At 38.5% G+C, this 23,233-nt stretch overlaps 1 protein-coding gene across 6 annotated transcripts in view; it reads left to right on the top strand.

The window, feature by feature from the left end:
- The window catches only part of Pde4d (phosphodiesterase 4D), a 1,139,603-nt gene that overhangs the window by 803,694 nt on the left and 312,676 nt on the right, over nucleotides 1-23,233 (top strand). Inside the window, exon 2 of one of the 6 annotated variants that reach the window (XM_048368316.1) lies at nucleotides 14,263-14,736. The exons of 4 other annotated variants lie outside the window; for them this stretch is intronic. In XM_048368316.1, coding sequence (XP_048224273.1) covers nucleotides 14,648-14,736 — 89 coding nt within the window. In that variant the 5' untranslated portion in view covers nucleotides 14,263-14,647. Of the gene's footprint in view, nucleotides 1-11,056; nucleotides 14,737-23,233 lie in introns of those variants that run through there. One more of the 6 variants, XM_048368315.1, reaches the window with a different exon arrangement.

Below are 23,233 nucleotides of genomic sequence, written 5' to 3'. Positions count from 1 at the left end.
TGGCATCTTTTTGCTTGAGCAAAAAGCCACAGTGCCACTTCTGGTCATTTTCTATATATGTGGTGCTGGGGAATTGAACTCAGGGCTTCATGTATGGGAGGCAAGCACTCTTGCCACTGGGCCATATTCCCAGCCCTTAAAGCTGATTTCCTTACAGCTTTAATACTGAGTACCTCAAAGATTTAATATCAGTGTGCACGTATTTATGAGACAAATAATTTGATGAACGAAATGAAAAGACAAACATTAAGTTCATCAAAGAATTTCTAAAATTTAATTCCACTCTACGTTTCTTCATTTCCTTTGATTTCTTTTGCATGTGTACCAGTCTTAGGGCTTGAACTCAGGGCCTATGCACTGTTCCTTAGCTCTTTTGCTCAAGGCTAATCCTCTAACCACTTGAACTCTACTTCTGGTTTTTTGTTGGCTAATTGGTTATAAGAATTTTACATACTTCCCTGCCCTGGTTGACCTCAGATATTCATTCTACAAAAGAGCAGAAGTTGCTTCTAACTTATTACTGGACAATACCAGTCATTGTTTAGTATATGTATATATGTATATGTATGTATATATATATATATATTACTAATAAGTATCAATATTTATCTCATATGGTTTTCAGGCCAGAAAATTTAGTCACTTAGCCAATAATGGAAGAAAGGAAGGGAGGAAGGGAGGGAAGGAGGGAGGGAGGGAGGGAGGGAGGGAGGGAGGGAGGGAGGAAGGAAGGAAGGAAGGAAGGAAGGAAGGAAGGAAGGAAGGAAGGAAGGAAGAAGGAAGAGGAAAGAGGGAAAGAGAGAGAAACAAAAGAAATGCAAAAGTCTTGAGGCAGAAACTGGGTTCAAGGTCCTGTATTTAAGTATAAAAGACCGGTGTATCTGCACTGGGAAAGAAAAAAGGAGAATGGAGAATAGGCCAAAAGGAAAAGTAAGGGAGTTCGTAATATAAGCTTACCCTAAATGAAGTAGGAAACTAGAAAAGAGATTTGAGTAGTAAAGCTGTGTATATTTTCAAAGTTTCCTTTGAAATGCTCTGTGAAGAATAGCTTAGAGTCAGGTAAAAGCTATAGTCCCAGTGAGAGGCAATGATTTTCTTGAAGTAGGGTAGAGGCACTGAAGGTGATGAAAAGTGCAACATTTTGAGAGCAGAACTGACAACATTTGATGATAGATATTTGCATAGGGTGAGATGAGCCAAAGATGACTCAAGGAGTTTGGCCTGAGCTAATTGAAAACGTGTGTTTTAAATTGCTGAGCTGGGCGAAGATGAGGGAGGAATATATTTAGTGGTGGGGTAGCTGGGTTCCAACATCTTAAGTTGGAAAGGCGTATTCATGGCAGAAGCTTCCAGTCCCATGCCAGTTTCCCTTGGTCCAACCCAGAGCTCACCTGTAGCTGTTGTGGGCAGTTCCTACCCACAGCCTACCTTCCTGTCTCTGGTACCTGGGGATTTCTCCATTAGTAAAGCGTTTACCAAGCAGGTGCCGGTGGCTCATGCCTGTATTCCTAGCTACTCAAGAGGCTGAAATCTGAGGATTGTGGTTCAAAGTCATCCTGGGCAGGAAAGTCCTTGGGGCTCTTATCTGCACTTAACCACCAAAAACAGGAAGTGGCACTGTGGCTCAATTGGTTGAGTACTAGCGTTAAGCTGAAAAGCTCAGGGACAGCTCCCAGGCCCAGAGTTCAAGCCCCATGACTGACAAAAACAGACAAACACACAAAAACGTAAAGCACTTATTTAGATTGATTTAACACACTAAGGACAACTCTCAATGTTGAATCCAGATGTGCCAGGATAATTCCAAGTCATGTCTGTATTGTCCTTCAAAATAGTCCTCTGGATAACGGAATATTTGCCCACTATGACAATATGCTTATTAATAATGCATACTCTGCTGACTGCTTCACTTTCCTATTTCCTCCTCCCCTAACTAGTAGTTTATAGAATCATCTCCTTGACTCCTATCCAAATAAACACCCTAATTTCATAGACTTTTCCTAAGAGAGACTCAGCCTGACTATGAAATGACCAAATTTCAATGTTCAAGAAGGAGTTGGTTATTCCAAACTGAAAGCCAGAGAAAATGTCTGAGATGAGGATATTGCTGGGAGGAGTTAGTGTTTTACAAGCCAATACCAAAGTCCAGTTCACATGATCTGACGATTAGTATATTCATACAGACTTCAGTGGTAATTGTCTGCCTCCTATAAGCTTTTCCATGAGCTTAAAGAGGCTCATGGACAAGTGGAGCTTTTAGTACAGACCACAGGGAAATTTCTAGATGATACTATGGACACTCAAAATCATCTCTTGGTATTGTTGATTTTTGGGGGTGTTGTGCTGATCCTGGTCTTGGACTCAAGATGTGGACACTCTCCTTGGTTTCTTTTTGTTAAGGCAGTTGGTGTTAATCCAGCGTTTTCACTTCCTTGCCTTGGTGTTTCAGAGCTTTGCACGAGGGCCTGAGTAGGAAAATGACTGGAGATAAATGGCATCCTCTTAACCAAGTAGTACAACCAGCTGCTGGTAACAAGAAGCCATCTCACTTCTGGTGAGGAGTCTTGTGTGTCCTTAATGTGGAAGCTAATGAGATTTTCTTCCTGTTTTGATCTAGGATATGAGATAAAGCCCAATTCCTCTTACACCTTCTATCATGACTTTCCCTTTGCAGGCCGCATCCAAAGTTTGTTTTTTCATGCTGGGAAGCTGTCCAGATAATTCCAAGTCAGCAAAGAGTGTGAAGTGAAATAATATTCTTTATTCTACTTAAAGAGTTAATTCAAACATGTAAAAATGTTCCTAATCCTCACATGACTCAGGTGGCATTGTCTAATTAGTGGATATCATGTGGAATTTCAAATGATCCATGCATTTCCAAATGACAGCCCTGAAGCGTAGTCCCAGTTCATAAGAAAGTCATTCCAATTTTAATTAAATGGACAATACTTGATAGTAACACAGTCTCCAGTTTTTTCAATGTTCATTTTTGTGTGGTGTGTGTGTGTGTGTGTGTGTGTGTGTGTGTATGTGTGTATGTATGTGACAGCATTGTTCAGAGCAAAACAACACATTTTACAAGTCATAGCGATAAAAGTAGATCTTCTATTTTAGGGAGTTCTTTTAAAATTCTTATTACTATGAAACACTAGCATATGATTTTTTTAATGTATAGAGTTGATAGTCAGGAAGTAGGTCATCAACTCTGTATGTTACCCATGGGCCACATCTGCATTCTTAAAAGACTTGAACTGGGGGAAGCAAATATCTGCAAAGCTGGCTGAGGTCCAGGCTCTTTCCTGAGGTAGAAACATGAATTCCGCTCTTCCGACGGGGAGAATGAGTAAAATCTACCTCTCTCCGGAAAGGCGCATTTCCTTGCAGGCTGGCGTGAAGTAAGTTTCTCTCAGTCTCTCAAAAGCTCTATTTCTTTCTTTCTTTGCTTTTTCCTGGCCATGGATCCGAATCCAACTCCAGACAGGAGTTTGCTCTGTCTTCTCCAGATTAATTTCTGTTGCTTCTAATTTGGGTTTAAACCATATCAGTGTAGGCGGTAATTGATATGATGCTTGTCTAGCTTGTAACTATTTCTCTCTGTCTGCCCCCTTAACATCTTAGGTATGTGTAAAATATCTATGAGTCATGTTTAATTTAAGGTAGACTCAAAGGTCTTTATTCATACCTTTGGTTGAAATCTAGTCAACTAAAACTCTTGTTAGGAAAACAAGTTTTTAATTGACATGAGTTTAATTTTATCTGAATAGAAAAGTCTGTATTTATAAAAGCAAGTTTCAAAGGTATGTTTATTCAGCCTTAAATTGTGAGCACTATTGATATGTTCTCTTGTATATGTGTTGATTTTGTGGTGTTGGGAACATACTGGTATATTTAGCAGAGCATAAATATATGCTATAGTAGGGTTCAGAGACGTTTTCTGCGATGAGATTCTCTTAGAGTTTATGTAAGGAGATGTCAGGTCCTTTGTGCCCTCAGCCACTTAGCTGTGAATTAAAGCCCATGCTGATATTCTTAGGAGAGGATCACAAAGGCTCAATACCTATGTGCATATGATCATATAAGATGATATTTACTGACATGGACTTCCAAAAAATGGAAACAAGACATTTTTTTGTTAATTGGCTTTTATTTTTTTCTCCTTTGCCATTGCTTTTGTTTTCTGTAGCTTTTGTCTCAAATGTAAGTTTATCTATTTTGGGGAGGATAAGGGGGAACACAGAAATGGCGGGACAAAGGGTGAACAAATTCAGCAGTGATACTCACTAGACACTATGTTGGAAATGAACTGTACAAGTTGTAGGGGAGGGGTGCAGGAGAGAAAACAAGGAAAGGGCGACACTGTTCAAAAAGAAATGTACTCATTACCTGATTTTCATAAATACAATGCCTCTGCACATCACCCTTACAATAACAATACTAAATAAATAACTGGCATGAAATGGGAACTTTATAGATGTATCCCTCCATGTCTTTACCATTGCATCGGGATATGGCTGTTGAAGGGCAGGTGCACTACCACTTAAGCTATGTTTTCCAGTTGTTTTCTTCCTCCTAAGGTATTTTCAGAGAAGACCTCCTGTTTTTGCACAGGGTTTGTCTCTAACTGGGATCCTCCCTCTAACAGCCTTCCATACTTTAAGATCACAGTCACAGACCACCGTGCCCAACGTATTGATTAAGATGGGGGTCTCCCTAATGTTTTGCTCTTGATGGCCTTACACCTCCATCCCAATACCTTTGCTCTTTTCTTCTGAGTAGCTAGCTGGATTAAAGGCATGAGCTACTGCACCTAGTGAGTTCAATGTCTTATAAGCCTAGAGTTTTAATTTTTGATGTACTTAGCTCCTTAAATTTCCTATGGGCATGAATTATATTCACCATTGATCACTATCACACAACTCATATCATACATGGCAAATAGTGGATACCTAATGCATATGCTTAAGTGACAAGGACAAAAGAGGAAAACAAAGAATAGAAAGGAAAAAAGGGGGCTGGGAATACGGTCTAGTGGTAGAGTGCTTGCCTCAAATACATGAAGCCCTGGGTTCGATTCCTCAGCACTATATATATAGGAAAAGCCAGAAGTGGTGCTGTGGCTCAAGGGGTAGAGTGCTAGCCTTGAGCAAAACAAGAAGCCAGGGACAGTACTCAGGCCCTGAGTTCAAGCCCCAGGACTAGCCAAAGAGGAAGAAGGAGGAGGAGGGGGGGGAGGAGGGGGAGGAGGAGGGAGAGGAGGAGGGGGGGGAGGAGGGGGAGGAGGAGGGGGAGGAGGAGGAGGAGGAGGAGGAGGAGGAGGAGGAGGAGGGAGGCTGGCTGATTGGAGTAAGTGTTGGAAGAAAATTCTGGCGAAACTACCTTAACAGGCTGCATGTTTTAAAGCCCTGTTTATTTCAAATGATTTTATGACTTAGACTTAAGTCCCATTTAGAATATCTAGAAAAATGCCTGCCACTTTAAATACTTCATTATCGAGTTTAGGGCTTAAAAATCCACAGGGTTTTGTTTTTTTGATGACAGTTTGTTTTAGTCTCAAACATAAATTTATTCCAAGTTATTGTTAGCTTATATGTGAAAACAAAATGGGTCCAATATCAATCAGAATTCTGCTATAAAAGATTTTACTTTCTAATGCTAGACCAGTGAAAAAACAATGAACTTTGCCAAATTTAGTCTTCATTGAAAGTGGCAGTCTCTATTATAGAAAAAGTTTCTTGTCCAAAATTTAGGTTTAAATTGAGTTTCACTGAAAGGCCCCATTGCTTTACTTGTTAAACTTGAGAACATAGACTAGAAATAAAGCCAATAGAAATAAAGCCAAAACCCCTGTTGCATAATCAATGGTTCAGTGGTATAACTATCTGTTACAAATTTCTTATGTATTTTGGTTGAGAGCTAAGAAATACTTGCCTAAATTTTGTGCATTCTGTTCAAAAAAATGGTTAAAAAGTAAACTAGGAAGTAAATGATTTTCTTTGACTATAACTTCAAAGTGCAGATTTCTATTTTAGCATCTAGTAATTGACATACCCTTGGATGGGCGGACCAAAAAATATTTATATTTCTCTTTGATGTAGACTATTCAGAGGGAAAATGATGGGAAATGCACAGTATATACAAATGCTGACCTGATTACTTTTCCTCAAATCACTCCTCATGCCAAGTCTCCTCTCCTATTGGTGTGACTTGTTAGTTATCACTCTTACACCCACTCAGCTTCTGTCTGCTGCCTCAGTACCTCCCCACATGCATGGGAAAGCACGTGTTCTCTGGACTTAGGAATTTAAAGGACTTGGATAAGGCAGTTACAGTAGAGAAAAGAAATGGTGAGACTTTATTGTGGCAGCCAAATTACTTAACTTCTCAGAGCCCTAGTTTCCTTCTCCATGAAGTAATGATAATAATATAGACTTTCATGTTGACAAATTAAGTAAGATTAGGTTGGTTTTGTATCTGATGTCTGTTCCTTTTCTTGTGAAAAAATCTACAACGTTGTTTTTAGTTTAACTCTTTAAGGAAGGGGACCTTACCTCCTTCATTCCTTCACTCCTAGGCACACATTAGTTAAGAGGACAGACTCTGCAACATCATATCTGCTACCCAAGGGCTATGTGATCACATGGATGAGTTACTCCAGCTTTGCAAGTCTCCATTTCCTCAGAAATAAAATAGAATGTGATACTTGGAGATAGATTGAGAAGATCATAGTGATGGCATGTGCCTTTATCACAGAGTAAACAAAAAAACAAGGTTGTAAGAAATCATCACTGTGAGAAAAGGAGTTAGAAAGTCACCAGGACCTTCTGTGGAGATTTGTTCAGAGTGCTCAGTAGCCAAGAGATGTTAGGGGAAGGAGAAGATCTATGGAGAACAAGTCAGCAATAAATGCCCACAAATAGGAACATTTGTGAGTGTTGCTCTAACAAATGGACTTCCAGATTTAGAGAGACATTAAACACTGTCATGGAAAAAATTCAGAGCACCGAAATTGTGCATGAGATTGTTGTTATTTAGGGATTCTTGGTATTTAGGGACTTTTTTTTTTCTTTTTCTCTCCTCAGGGAGTGATTTGGTTTTGTAGATTAGCAATTCCACCACAGTTCTTTCTTGTTTATTAGCTGAAAGAAGCCAGGTATGCCCGTTTTTGGTATGTGATATGGTCAATAAGGAGAGAAACATGCTTACATTCAGGGTTGCAAATGCTTTTCCAATTCAACAACAGGGCTTTAGGATCCTAGAAGTTTTCAAACAAAACAACAACAAAAGTTTCTGTGTTTTGGAGAAAGAAGTCTGGGATTTAAAACAATTTGGAAAAATTCCACCAGCTAGTTTTAGAATTCATTGACATTTTTTCTTCAATTATTATAAATAAAACCCATAGATGATTTTAATACTGCAAACAAAACATTAAGATTATGTTAAAGAGGAACCCTTCTCCATTGTTGGTGGGAGTGCAAATTAGTACAACCACTTTGGAGAACAGTATGGAGGTTTCTCAAAAAGCTCAATATAGACCTACCCTATGACCCAGCCATACCACTTCTAGGCATCTATCCTAAACAGCAAAACCCAAGATATCAAAAAGACATTTGTACTTCCATGTTTATCGTGGCACAATTCACAATAGCCAAAATATGGAAACAACCCAGATGCCCCTCCACAGATGAATGGATCCAAAAAATATGGTACTTATACACAATGGAATACTACATAGCGATTAGGAATGGTGAAATATTGTTGTTCGCAGGAAAATGGTCAGAACTCGAACAAATAATGTTGAGCGAGACAAGCCTAGAACACAGAAAACAAAGGGGCATGATCTCCCTGATATATGACTGTTAACAAAGGGAGACGGAGAGACAGTAGAGACCAAGTCTGTGAATACTGTATATGTTCTTGATACATTGTATATTGTATATATGTCTACCTGACCTAGAGAAGGGATAGAAAAACAGGACATAAGATATCACAAGAAATGTACACACTGCCCTACTATGTAACTGTACCCTTTTTGCACAACACCTTGTAAAAAAATTTGTGTTCAATTAATAAACAAATAAAAAGAAAAAAAGATTATGTTATAGGATTAACCTTAGAAATGAAACACCTGCTCTTCAGTTTTTATACACTTAGTATAAAAATATTTCCACTTAACTACTGAAATTGCAGATGAACACCTGTTTGGAAACTCATTAAAATGGGGCATCTATTTATTGCACTCATTAAGTGAATAATATCAAAAGATAAGGTTTAAATGGAAATGTTTCTAAGTGCATGTAAATGGCTTCTATAGCTCCCACAAAAGTGTACAAACATTATTGGTGGTGCAGTGTAAAAATTTGTGTATTTTCTTTTTTGTACTTTTTTGTTCTTTTTTTAAAAATTCTTATTGTCAAACTTAAGTACAGAGAGGTTACAGTTTCATGTGTTAGGTATTGGATACATTTCTTGTACTGTTTGTTACCTCCTCCCTCATTCCCCCCCCCCCCCCCAAATTTGTGTATTTTCAAACACTTCTATATAAACTATCTTGCCTGTCTTTTCAAAAATGTCAAAGTGGGCCTCAAATGAGAACCAACTTGAAAGGCTTGATACTCAACAAGGTCTAGCAACAGTGCTCGTGGTCACATAGGAAGTCCATGGCATTATTGTGGTTCTTTCTTTTAAATTTATTTTTATTGTCAAGGTGATGTACAGAGCAGTTACAGTAACATATGTAAGGTAGAGAATACATTTCTTGTCCTACTTCTTAATTTCTAATCCTCTATGCTCATGCTACCCAGATATTTTCCCATGGTGTTTCATTAAAGAATAAAGTTACTTTAGGTAAAGGTTCATTTGGTCATAACAACAATAGTAGTTTTTCTTATTTTGTTATTTTCGTATTTACTTTTTGCAGCAATCTTTGCTTTTCTCAGGATAATAAAGCCTTAAGGAAGGTCTATGTACACTACTTGGATTTTCCCCCATCCTTATGGTGATGCATCTTATCTTAAAAACTTCCGCAGAATTTGAGGTTATTCATTTACCAAACATGATGGTAAGGATGCATTTTTAGAGCATGCTTTCCCAATGTGGTTAAAACTACATGGTTCCTTCACTTCAGTTAGCTCCCAGTGCCTTCCAGCACGTAAAATAATGGTTTTCCATTTCAAAACATGGAATCCTTGAAGATTATTATAAAGTTTTTTCTAGGCCCTAAGCACTAGGACCTAAGCACTAGGAACTTGAAGACAAAGCAAAGTATGATCCAGGCCTTCTATTTTTTTTTTTTTTTTTTTTTTGGCCAGTCCTGGGGCTTGGACTCAGGGCCTGAGCACTGTCCCAGGCTTCTTTTTGCTCAAGGCTAGCACTCTGCCTCTTGAGCTACATCTCCACTTAGGCTTTTTCTGTTTATGTGGTGCTGAGGAATCAAACCCAGGGTTTCATGTATGCAAGGCAAGTACTATCACTAGGCCACATTCCCAGCCCAATCCAGGCCTTCTTAATGCTAGTCTGTCAGGAAAGCCAGACGCTGAATGTGTTGGTGTCAACAATGAAGTGATGGGTACTATGGAAACCGCACATGGTCTGGGAAGCAATCGAGCTTCCCAGAGGAAGTGTCATTTTTTCTTTTTTAATTTTTAAGTGGATATTATAAAGGGGATGTACAGAGGGCTTACAGTTACAATAGTGAGGTAAAGAGTACATATCTTTTTAGACAATATCACAAGGTTACCCCTTCCCTTGCTCTCTCCCAGTTTTTCCCTACCATCCCAAGAAGTGTTTTTTTGTATCTACTCTTTTCTTCACCAGTCAGTAAGTGAAGAATAGTTTTCATGTTATATTCATAAGTGCAATATTGAAAGGATTTTTTCTGACTTTTAAAAGTCTCAGGTACAGAGAATTGAACCATTATTGATGTCAAAAAGAATTTTATGTGTCTTTAAGTAAAATTATATAAAGTTCTTCATTTCAAATCATTAGCTTATATTAATTTGCAATGTTCTAATGTTCTAGAAACACTTCCTATTGATTAATTGGGTTAGTGTAGGGCTATGTGAGTCACTCAGTAAGTAGTTAATGTATGTTATTTTTTTCCTTTTCACCCATTTCTTCCTCTCTAATTTTTTCCCCTTCAACCCCATTTAGCTAAGAATTTAGAAGCTCTATTGCCTTATTGAGTAAAAAAGGCTTGACCTAGTTATCTTCCAAACTATTACAACAGTACTAAAAGTACTCCGTTATAGCTGAAAACCTTAAGTGTGTAGTGAAATATTTTGATTCACAATCTAAAGTTTTATTGATCTTTTATTCTTATGTTTAAGCATACTTTTTGATTATTTTATGTCCAAATGAGTTTGGCCTTTATGTTCCAAGTTCTTTCTATTTGTATTCTGGGACATAGATGAATCAAGGATGTATTTTCAAAAGTTTAAAACATAGAGCATGTTTTTCTAACATTCTCTGGAGAGTACCTTTAATTCTGCTCACCTACCCCTTCATTCTAGCATATAAAATAATTTCTTCTCCATTTCATAACATGGAATAATTGACATCTAAATCAAGCAAGCTCACATCACATTTAAATTCATATGGCTTATTTCTACAAATGAAATGCTGCCAGATAATGCTAACACTTTTCCTTGAATTGAAACACCTCCATTTGTACAAATGAATTATAGTTATGATAAATATATTTATATAATAAAAAGCTTTTTCCAGGAAATATAATGGCTTTTACTGAATAAGCATTAGTTTTAACAAGTGCACAAGCCTAATTGTCAAACAGCATTTTGTTGTACTCTTGCAATAGACCACTCTGAAAATGCAGTACTGTAATAACATTGTAGGTAGCTGATGTGTACTACTATTCTCTTTATTTGTTTTGTTTTGTTTTGTTTTTGTTGGTTGTGGGGCTTGAACTCGGGGGCCTAGGTGCTGTCCCTGAGCTCTTTTGCTCAAGGCTAGCTTTCAACCACTTGAACCACAGTGCCACTTCTGAATTTTGAGTGGTTAATTGGAGATAAGAGTCCCACAGGAACTTATCTTCCCAGGCTGGCTATGAACCATGATCCTCAGCTCTCAGCCTCCTGAGTAGCTAGGATTGTAGACATGAGCCACCAGCACCCGGCTACTAGTGTTTTATTCCATATTAATCTCTCTGACTTTGACTTTGTAATAGCAACTATTTCAAAATACAGCATTATCCTGAAACCCCCTATCTGCCTCTCTGGTTTCCTGAAGCAATGTATTTCAACATAACACACGCACTAATGTAACTTTATTTTTCTGAAGTTTAGCTCACTTTCTCTCAACCCTCCCTAGTCTTACAATCTAACTACTTAATATATAGGTAAATGGTTGATTTTGTGGATAGGAAATTTTCCCATGTTTAAATTTGGGAGTTTTCTGTTGATTTCTCGTGATCAACTATTTCCTAGAAAGGAAACTTTGAGTTGTTGTGTCAGATACCAGAACCCAAATCTATCATGTGTAGCTTCTGGAATCTTGGAACTAAAATCAAAGAAAGAGTCAAGAGGCAAAAGTGATGCCTTATTTAGAACTTGGCATAACATAAGATTGAGGTAATTGGCAAGAGGGCATTTTATTGAGATTTTCTGGGGATTAGTAATTATATGACTAACAATTGGATGGAAGAATGTTTCGATGTCAGAATCCTGTTTTCACTGGGAAAGGAGTTGAGTTTTCAACTAGTAAAGGAAGACAGATGGTACATCTTTTCTTGCCATTCAGTTTTGCTTTTACTAAAATTCCTTTGGGGGAAAATACAGAACTAAAATGTGATAGTAATTAAAACACTAAAACTTTTCCACTTTGCCTTTTTTTTTCTACCCTTGTGCCTGTAAAGTGAACATTATAAGCATTTGGCTAGAAAATAAATGACAGTAAAGCTCTATCCTGGAAAACATGTACTTAATTTTTTCCCAATCATTTAAATTCTCCTATCAGTGAAGTAATATCCCGAACAATATGGTATTTTATATTTTAAATTAAGGCTTATGCTCATAGTTAATCTCAGAAATAAGTAGCTTATTTCTATGACCCTGTTAAGACCTGGTAACCTGTGAAGGATTATGTGTATCTGTACAGAAGAAATGAGAAGGCGGTGGTGAGTAACTTTTAAGGAAGAATAGCATTAACATGACCAGGGACCCATGTTTCTATCAGATTTCACATTAGGAAAAAAAGACCAAAGTTTGCACTTCCATGTTAATCATTTCATACTTACCGTTCCATTGCTTGCTTAAACTGTGAAGGAAGCATGGATGGAGTAACATTGCTGGCAATAATAGGGAAAAACAGCAGTGTGCTTCTCCTTTCTTTAAGCTTTAGAAAAAACTTGGGCATTATAGTATAGTTTATTATGGATTATGATCATGACCTTATATTTTATCAATTTGTTATCAACTGGTGCGTTATCCTTTTAAGACTATAACTTGGTAAGGAAATAAAGACAAGTACTAGTAGAAATAGCTACTGTTAGCTTTAGGCTGGGTGGAAAGATAAGGTTTGACTTACTATATAAAAAATATTGAGATACAATAAGGGTAATATTTTTCTTCTTCCAAAGCTGTCAATCTGGAATGTAGATTTTGTTGTCAAACACCAGTGATGCTATTTCACCTACAAAATATAAACCCTCACTGGATAGAATGAGAGCTTTGGATTTACATGAGAAGTCAGTGTCTCCCTTTTGCCCTCCTGCCTCTCTCTATCCTTCTCCTCCTGACACACCCATCAGCCCCCTCCCAACCCTATCTGTCCTCAGGGGTTCTTCTCCTCTTTCCTAGTCAGCCAGTTTCTTTACAGTGTCTTGATTTAGGCTCATTGAACCTTTCCCATTAAACACAGAGTTATTTAGCTCAGCATTAATTTTGTCAGGAGTGTTGCATTGCCTAAAAGCCAATGCCGTGTGGTAAGTGAACTAATATAAAGGAATGAAGTGCTAATGGTGTACTCTCCTGTACTCAAAGAGCAGATGACGTAGATATGAACACCTTATCAAACCTCCACAAAAACTACCGTGAAAGCAACCAGCTATTTTGTTCATGTGAAATCAGATCCATACACAAAAGCAAAAAGACAATCTATGAAGCATTCAAATATTGCCAAGTTGGTTTCTATTGGATGTGTTTGGTTTTGAACCCTCAGCTACCCCAAGGCTGTTGCTATTCAGGGCAACAACTATCACTCACCACTCCCTTGCAGCCTGTATGCTAGATAATCAGGAGGTAGAACTGTAAAAAGGTTTCCTAGTGCTCAGCCCTAAAGCTGATATGGAACCTGCAGCATACTTTTAAAAACCCTTGGTGAGCTGGAGGCTCTTGTGAAAATCCACATCATGTTGCTGTCTAATTCTTTATGGTAACCACATTCATACTTCCACCCCCATTTGCTGCTTAAAGTAAAGACTGAGGTTTAGGGATGTGGGAAATTTGACAGATAATGCGGCTATTCCTTAAGTGCAAGTATTGCTAAGTTTTTGTCCAGTTCTTAGAGGGTTAAATTCTCTCCTGGGCTCTCCAAGCCTGTCTAATCTTATCCTAGAAAAGTGGAGCTCTGCCTTAGTTTACAGTGGAGGTCACCGGCCGGGCACTGTTTGGACAGGGACTGATGGAATCATGCTGCACTGTTAACATTAAATACCACTGGGCTGCTGAGAGCTGATGACGGCATCAGAGCCCTTTGACTCCTGGAGGGCACTATCTAGAAATCTATCTGTGAGATGTGCTGCACTGTGAAACATCCCAAGGAGTCGGCTTGCCTTTTATCATTGATTGAATTTGAACAAAAGCTGTTTGAAGGGATTTAGCAGAGTTAAGAAACTGTTTCTAGGGAATGGGAAATGGAGAAGAGGACAGATCTTTGCTGTCAGAGTCACACATCCAAGCTCAGCTCACCAAGGTGACACAGCGTCTCCTTGAGGGGAAAAGCTGCCAGAGGCTCTGAAAGCGATCTGCTGTTTTCTCCTCACGTTGACGTGCAAGGAGGCACTGATGTTTTCCAAACAATCAAATCCTTGTGGAGGGTTGGTTTGCTAATAATGTAGCCTATCTATGTTTCTGGAAGGAGTTGGAAGGAGAAAGGTGACATTTGGCAGCTCAAGTGGGTGAAATTCAGCAATCTGTCAAGTTTCCTACTCCTAGGCATACATTTGCTGTTTCAAACACAGTGCCCTCTGCTCACTATTTTGAAACTGTTCATACTAACAGAAAGTTTGAGCCACTCCTCTACTCAAAGTTCCGTGTGTGTGTGTGTGTGTGTGTGTGTGTGTGTGTGTGTGTGTGCTTTTCAGGAGTGACATACAACTCTGCTGCTTAACCAGGGCTATATTTAAAAGCGAAATTTCAAGGGAGTGTTTCTTCCACTAATAATAAGATAAAGTCGGAGTGAAGCAAGCTCTGTCGCAAAGGGCAAGTGTCATGCTGCAGGAAGTCCTGGCCACCCCTTCCAGCCCGGCCTCAGCCAGCCTGCCACTGCTCTGTCACTGCATACCACCACACAGAAGAAATGCCCACACTCAGCGACAAGTGCCTCCTGCTGCTCACAGGGCCCTTCAGCCCCACAGTCCTGCACCAGCACTGACTTCCCTCTGGTCCTGTGGATCTTGGCACCATCTTTACAAATGGCTTTTGTGGGGGACCCTGTGGGAGTCACAGCACCAGGACCGTCTCCAAGAGCCAAATCAAGATTGCGTTTCTCGAAGTCCTACAGGTATGGCACTTTCCCTTTTCTTGCAGCTACCAAGGGATTTTCATTGGCTTAGACCACTGGCAATTAAGTCTTACCCTGTGTGAATCGATCTGTTCCTAAGGCTGGTTCACTGCCAGATATGAAAGATCTAAGACATTGTGAACCTTGAAATAGTCAGGGCTATGTGGGCACCTGCAAGTAGAAGGAAGTTGCCTAACTGTAAAAGCTGATTCTGAGAATCAAGTGGTGAACTAGAAAGAAAAAAGCAAAAAGCAATCCAACAGTGGTACCATAGTCTGGAAAAGCAAGTACATATTAGCTTGCCTAATGAATCAATATCATTAAAATTGGGCCATGCTAATTTTAAGCTAACTCTTTATGCATAAGCAAGGTATTCTTGTTTAATTAAACAAGGAATCAACAGCAGCAAAACACTGCAGTGTTGCTTACAGGTGTTTCAAAGCACATTCATCTGGGAAAGCTGAACCTACTTCTATGGTATAAATAGACATTCAGAATTTTAATCTTGTCAACAGAATTAGACCATAAATTCTAAGTTGGTATTTCACTTATAAAAGTTTCTGTGGAAATTGAGTGAAAAGTCTGTATCCTATTTACTCAATCAGTTGTCAATGTTTTTGCTCTCTATCAAAGCTTAGCCTATTTTTATCCAAATAAATAGAAAGAAAGAAGACAGAAAAATCTTTGATGTTTTTCCTTCATGAAAGATTGAGGACAGCCTACACTACTGAAAGGTAGCAATAGAATAACAGTAAAAGTGAACTTGATCACACAAACTCAAGAATAGATCTTTCATACTTAGATCAAATGCAACACATTTGAAAGTTGCTAGGCCTATGTATAAGTGTATAATAACTTTGGATTCAAATATGATCTAACTAGTCTGCATAAAAGACATTTAAACTTTGCATTAAGATCATTCATAAGAACTACTTGCTTTAACAGTAAGAAAGATAGTACGTTGAGATTTTTTTAGAGTACTTAAACTATAATTCACTTGTAACAATGCATAAGCAAAATTTGACAAGGGATAAAGGATTGCTAGCAAGTTGTATTAAATTTATTTCCACTTCAAAGCAAAATAATTTATTCATATTAATTATGTTAATTTGTTATGGTTATGAAATTGGGCTAAATTTTGGAAATTACATGCTCTTCACAAACTTTACATTCTACTGATATTCATCATTTATTATTTGCATCACATAACTAATATGGGCTAAACTGTATGCTCAGAACTTAGTATCAAAGATTACTGTGCACATTTCAATTGATGGCTTCTGGTTTCTCCTCAGCAATGAGACAGGATATCAAGTTCCTTAATTTTACAAATATCTAAATACTGGTTAAACAGAGTAAGAGTAACAGCCAGATGAACAAAAGGGCCTGAGCACTCTCAAGAAATGCATAAGTTAGTTCAACTGTATGATTCACAAATATTTTTATGAAATTTTCTACCTTCTAATCCTATCAGAGACATTTCACTTCCGTGATATTTGAGTTCCGGTCCTTTCCAAAATCTAAGTGATGGATAACGGAGGATAAGCTTTGCATTTATCTAAATGGCCCACATTTTAATTCTAAGAAATTTTATTTGTAACACGTTTCAGAGCTCAGGATGACATCTCAAGGAGCCATCCTTGGTCATTCTCCTTTACACACTTAGAAGAATTCATCCCCCATTCACTTCCTCTTAATTACAAACGTAATTGCCTACATAAAAATAATCATTACTATTTATTGTTTTCATAGTTGTGTGTTTTTATGATTCTCCAGTTGGATTGCTAGGAGGGACTCTGAGCTTATCGGGGACCAGAGACTCCCTTGAGTATAATAGGAATGTCGTTACTATCTACCTAATCCAGCATCTTCCTGCACTTTTTTTATCTGCTGTATGCTTAAATATATTTATGGGTATAGAAAAATTCATGATATGGTCATGCTGTCAAAGATCACGAGTTGACACCTTGCCATTTCTCTTCCAGGATGTCTTGAAGGCCCCCTCTTAAATAAGTTATATAAAACAGCTCATCAAGTTCAGCCATTACAGAAATAATAATTTTTAAAAATTGGATGTAGTTTGGTTGGGAAAGAATTGATTTGGGAAGAACTGAGCCAAGTAAAACTCACCTTTCGAAGCCCCCGTTTACTAAGGTTTCTTTCACTGTGTCTTAAGGTTTAATAACATCCCCTGCAGCAAACTGTTGTTGTGAAGTTTTGTTGTGTTTGTTACTGGATATGTTTTATACAGTTATAAATTGTATCACTTCGTCTTTATTTTTCTGTTATTTGTGTGCCCAAATGAAGTTTATTTGTTAAACTGATTTTCAGTCTAGGAATCCATGAACACTTTCCCATTAAATCAAGGAGCATACTCTTAGAAAAAAAGATCACGCGTTGAGTGGGACATTACAGAGGTGGGAAAAGTTGCTTACCAGTTCTTGCCTGGCTAGGGGGTCTCTCGTCTCTCCAAAAGAGATTATCTATTCAGCCACAGTCATTATACTGATAATAATGAAAATACATGTTTATCATATAGCCTTCAATTTTTATCACTAAAAATTAAGGTATACATGTACATTTATACACATACATGAGCATATACAAGCATATGTGCATGCACATACAATTAGACCTCATGTTTGCCTTCTGAACACACCGTTTTAGCACATACCCTTCCTGGAATTAGAAGCACTAAATTCTTTAATATAAACATTTCAAATATCCTTAAGCTCTACAACCTTGTTTTTGTGTCTATTCATTTCATCTTTTAGTATACAATATCCTTCAAAACATGGAGATAATTCAAGATTCTCTTGGCATTTAAGCAGCTTTGGCTATGATTCTACTACTGAAGCAACTAAAGAACTGGGTATTAACCAGCATTTCTTTATTATATGTCTCCCATATGAGACTTTTTGCTTATGGACTATATTTATATTCTGTGAACTAGTCATATGTATGTGGAATAATGTCATTTTTATCTCTGAATGTCTAGTGGCTGGTAGTTCTTGATGCTGGAGGTGCACTTAGCTTTAGACTGGTGTATGATTCCTTGCACTTCCTGGTAGCATTCAGATTAAAAGAAGGCCAAAGCTAGAAGACATGAAGTTCAGCTAGAGTCCAATTTATTCAAGTAATAGCATTACATATATTTGGTGAGAAACACTCAGAACCTTAGTTAATTAGAGAACCTGCAGAATAGATTTGAAAGCAGTTTTCAGTGGTGACAGCATTATGTCCTTTGTGAGTAAAATATGTCTTTAGCTAGAAATATATTTATGTTCATCTTATGATACAGAAAGAAATTGAAAATAAAGGAGAGAAAAAGAAAGAGACCGAGTTTGCCAGGAGAGAGTAAGGGAGGAGCAAAGAGGAAAGCCAGGAGGGATGAAAACAGAGACAAGAGCCAGACCCAAAGAAACATGGACTCTATGGTCTCCCTCATAGGGAATAATTAACACAGGTTTAGGCTAGTCACAGCAGAGGATCACAAGAGCCCAATAGCTATGCCCTTATAAACACATAAGATGATGCTACGTGGAATGAACTCCATGTTCTCGAAATGAGTGATATATCACTGTTGTAATTACTTTCAACATACCATGTGAAACCGTAGTTTCTATTGTTGATGATCCTCTTGTATTCCCTTCCTGTGGTTGTACCTGCACTATCACTGTATCTTATCTGAGTACATTAGAAACTGTATATACTGGTATTAGAACTAGGAAAGTGAAAGGGAATACCAAAATCGAGAGACACAGGATAAAAAGACAAATGACTACAAAAGCAATACTTGCAAAACTGTTTGGTGTAAACCAACTGAACAACTCATGGGGGGAGAGGAAGAGGGGAGGGGGGAGGGGGGAATGAGGGACGAGGTAACAAACAGTACAAGAAATGCATCCAATGCCTAACGCAACTGTAACCTCTCTGTACATCACTTTGACAATAAATAAGAAAAAAAAGAAAAAGTGAAGAGGAAGAGGAATGAAGGGAGGAAAAGAGGGAGGATTACATAATAAGGAGGTTAATTTTCCTCTGTGGACCCATAACAGAGTGCCAACCATGTTTAAAGTAATGGGATCATTGCTAGCATTAGGGCACTGCTTACAAAGGTGATTGCTCTTTTGAAGGGCAAGACAAATTTTTGTCAAGATTCCCAGTTTACTGGTTTAAAGATCAACCTCATTAGACAGACAGTTCTTCACACATGGTTTACAGCAGAGAGAGGAGAATGAAATAATAATACCTAGAGAAGATGCAGAAAGCATGATCTTAGAAACAAGAAAAGAGTCAAAAACTAACACTTAGTAAGCTTGGGAACTCTGACAAACCTGGTAAGTGAACACTAGTAAATTTTGTGTTGTAAAAATATTACAAACCAGGCACTGCTGGTCTCACACCTTAATCCTAGCTAATCAGGAGACTGAGAACTGAAGATTGCTGTTCAAAGCCAGCCTGGGTGGGAAAATCCGTGAGACTCTTATCTCCACTTAACCTCTAGGAAACCAGAAGTAGCACTCTGGCCCAAAGTGTTAGAGCACTAACCTTGAGAGAAAGAGCTCAGAGACAGCATCCATGCCCTCAGTTCAAATCCCAAGTGACAGGACACATTTAATAGAAACTTAATCTTTACACAGATGGTCTCCTTTCCAGCCAGAGGAAATTATGAAACTTTCTGCTTTCTGTCCTCTTAAAAATGAATATTCAAGGCTAGGTAAATAGCTCAAGTAGTAGAATGCTTGCCTAGCATGCAGGAAATTGTGGGTTCTGTCCTCAGTACTGCAAATACAAAGGAGAGGGAACTTGTTCAAAGGGGTATTTTAAAAGATGACTATGCAAATAAAGGAGAAAAACCTCAGAGCATATCTGTATGTAGAACACAGATGATTCCAGTGTATCCCACAGACTAGGAACAGAAAATCTTCTCGATTGTTTGTTCTGCATACTGATAAGAGTTATGATATATACTACAATATTGAAATTCTCAGAAAACCTTTCAATTTCATTTTCCCCATATTAGCAGAGCTCTGGAATTAGTGATTTGTTAAACACCTTGGGGGTACACAGACTTCCATAGAAGGGGTTATGAGGAGAATATTCTAAAGGGCCATAGAGCAGAGTGCCAGATGTAGCACAGATGGATAAAGCAATATTTGCTGAAACAAGACCCTATAACCTTCAGTCATCATTCCTGAACTCTTAGAAAGCTCTAGTCACATCTGTAACTTTGAGGGGTAGTTATGATTAGGGTTTATGACTAGGGATTTCTCTCCGTGTGCAGTTGAAGAAGAGACATCAATAACTCTTGAATCAAACCTTATAATGCCCAATAAACCCCACGGGCTTGATCCCACCATTGTAGAAACAGAATGAATGCTATCAAGGAATTGGTCCACTGGGCTGTCACTTACCAAACACCATATGAACATCTCCTATTGGGTAATTTCTTAAGGCTTTTTGAGGTTTGGTAAATATGATATTATTATTAGTACTTCTTTAGAGCAGGTGAAGCAGATAAGTATCATTAACTGTGAAGTAAGAGAGAAGAAAATGAAGCGTCAAAGACCACACATATGTGGTCAGAAAGTCTGGATCAATAATCATCAGAGATCATTTAGATCGGGTACTTTCCCCCAGAACTAGGGGTGGGCCTGTGGTTGTGCAGGCATTATGCCATGTATGCCCTCCTTTGAAACAGCCTCAGGCACAGGCCTTGCAGTACCTTTATTTTTTTAATGGGGGAGCTAGGCAGCTAGTGATTAAGAAACTTGCCCAAGGGCTGGGGATATAGCCTAGTGGCAAGAGTGCCTGCTTCGGATACACGAGGCCCTAGGTTCGATTCCCCAGCACCACATATACAGAAAACGGCCAGAAGCGGCGCTGTGGCTCAAGTGGCAGAGTGCTAGCCTTGAGCGGGAAGAAGCCAGGGACAGTGCTCAGGCCCTGAGTCCAAGGCCCAGTACCGGCCAAAAAAAAAAAAAAAAAGAAAAAAAGAAACTTGCCCAAGGATGGATGAAGTCTGGCAGACTGTCCCAGACCCCAGAATCCTCGAAGCAGTCACCCACCAGCTTGCTGAGCAGATCTACTCCCTGCACCATGAGCCCTTGCACAGAGAGGTGTGGTGCCCAATGGCTTGACTTTGTTTATTAAAACCAGTGCCTTTCTCTTAAAAATGAAAAGGTTGTCATTTGATGTGGAATGGGGATATAGTAATGTAGTATGTATTATTAGTATTATAGAACATGATCGAATACATTACGCACAGCATACTTAATATAGACATAGAGCACAAGATACCTTTTTTTTTTTTTCTTTTTTGCCACTCTTGGGGCTTGAACTCAGGGTCTGGGCATCATCTCGGAGTTTCTTTCTAGCACTTACCACTTAAGTCACAGTGCCGCTTCTGGCTTTTTCTGTTTATGTTGGGCTGAGGAATCGAACCCAGGGCTTCATGCATGGTAGGCAAGCACTCCACTGCTAAACCACATTCTCTGGCCCCAAGATACGTTATTCTTAGACTGTGTCGTTCTAACTTGTTTTGATACATTATTTAGTATTCTAATCCGCTATTCTAATATGCTAATCTAAAGGGTATAGGGACCAATTAAAATATAAATTTATGCCAGGTACAAGTGTCTCTTACCAATAATCCTTGTTACTTAAGAGGCTGAGACCTGAGCATCATGGTTCAAAGCCAACCAGGGAAAAAGTCTGTGAGACTCTAAACTACCATAGAAAATGCTGAAAGTGGTGCTATGGCACCAGCCTTGTGAAAATGAAGCTCAGCAACAGTGCCAAGACCCTGAATTCAAGCTTCAGGACAGGCATAAAAATAAATTCATAAGAATTTGCTAAATAGGGCTGGGAATATGGCCTAGTGGCAAGAGTGCGTGCCTCGTATATATGAAGCCCTGGGTTCGATTCCCCAGCACAACATATATAGAAAACAACCAGAAGTGGCGCTGTGGCTCAAGTGGCAGAGTACTAGCCTTGAGCAAAAAAAAAAAGAAGCTAGGGACAGGGCTCAGGTCCTGAGTTCAAGGCCCAGGACTGGCAAAAAAAGAAAAAAAAAAGAAAAAAAAAGAATTTGCTAAATAATATCTAAATTATCCCCTAACCCAATTGATAATAGTTTAAGATAGTGCTAAACAATGCACTAAAATTGTTCTGTTTTGTTGCAGTGTTGAGGAAGGAGCCCAGGGCCTCATGTGTGTTCTACCACTAATCCAGAGTTCCAGCCCCCCTAAGTAGCTTTTTGTAGGAAAAACAAAAAGGAAGAATGAAAGGAAAACTACTCAGTTATATTTATGTGGCCTGCTTCTGTCTCCTCTCTGGGTTTTGCTTCTGGTTCATTTCATTTGGCCAAAAACATTGGTCATATGGCTGAATTTTACTGCCAAAATGTTGTTCATTGGCCAGCTGTTCAGACAAGCCAAAATTGGCAAAATCAGCTTACTCCTGTAGCGTGCCTATACATTCTATCAACATTATCCTCACTACTCAGACTAGCTTTCTTTTTTAAAATAATAGTTTTATTATATTTATATAGTTGTACAAATAAGTTATCATTCAACAAATCCGTTTATGAATGCAACGTGTCTTGGTCAATGCCACCCCTTTCAATATTTTCACCTATTCCCTCAACCCTCCCCTTCCCTTGATTTTCTTAAAGTTTATAGGTTATAGATTGAATTTACTTTTTAGATTTTGTCAGTTGTGAGGCTTGAACTCTGATCCTGGGAACTGTCTCTGAGCTCTTCAGCTCAAGCCTAGCACTCTATCATTTAAGCCACAGCTCCACTTTCAGTTTTCTAGTGGTTAATTGAAGAGAAGCATCTCATGGACTTTCCTGCCTAGGCTGGCTTTGAACCTCGATCACTGGATCTCAGCATCCTGAGAGGTAGGATTACAGGCATGAGCCACCAGTGCCCAGCTAGATTGAATTTTTGACTGCATTTTCCCTCTCTTTCTTGGGAGTGATGTTGTCTTGACGGACATTGAAGAAACAAACAGTTACCCTGTAGGCAATATTTATTCCTAAGTATAGCAATAATCATTACACATTATGGTGTAGGAAGGAAATTTGGCTTATGAGCCAAACAGACCAAGCATGTGTGCCAACTCTTCTGCTTTCTCAATTGGGCAGTTTTCCTAAACTCCACAGTGTATTTCCATGTCTGCAAATGGAAAATGAGAATGCCTATTTAATGTGATCATTCTTCAAATTAATCTGAAAATTTGCTGTTAAAGGCAGGCTGACCTACCAACTTATTTCCTAAGTTTCCTTTATTGTTTTATGAATTCTGTGATGTTTCTTTTCAAATATTTAGCAGTTAACCATGCTCATTGTGCTCATTCTGCACCATTCTTGGTGCAGAAAAAGATAGCACAGCTAACTTACAGTTATCTAAAACGCACACACATGCACACACACACACACACACACACACACACACACACACACTATAACCTAGCTTGGAAAGCATGTACA

The sequence above is a fragment of the Perognathus longimembris genome, chromosome 19 (genome assembly GCF_023159225.1).
Source record: "Perognathus longimembris pacificus isolate PPM17 chromosome 19, ASM2315922v1, whole genome shotgun sequence".
NCBI lineage: Eukaryota > Metazoa > Chordata > Mammalia > Rodentia > Heteromyidae > Perognathus > Perognathus longimembris.
This window is presented reverse-complemented; position numbering and strand designations above follow the sequence as displayed.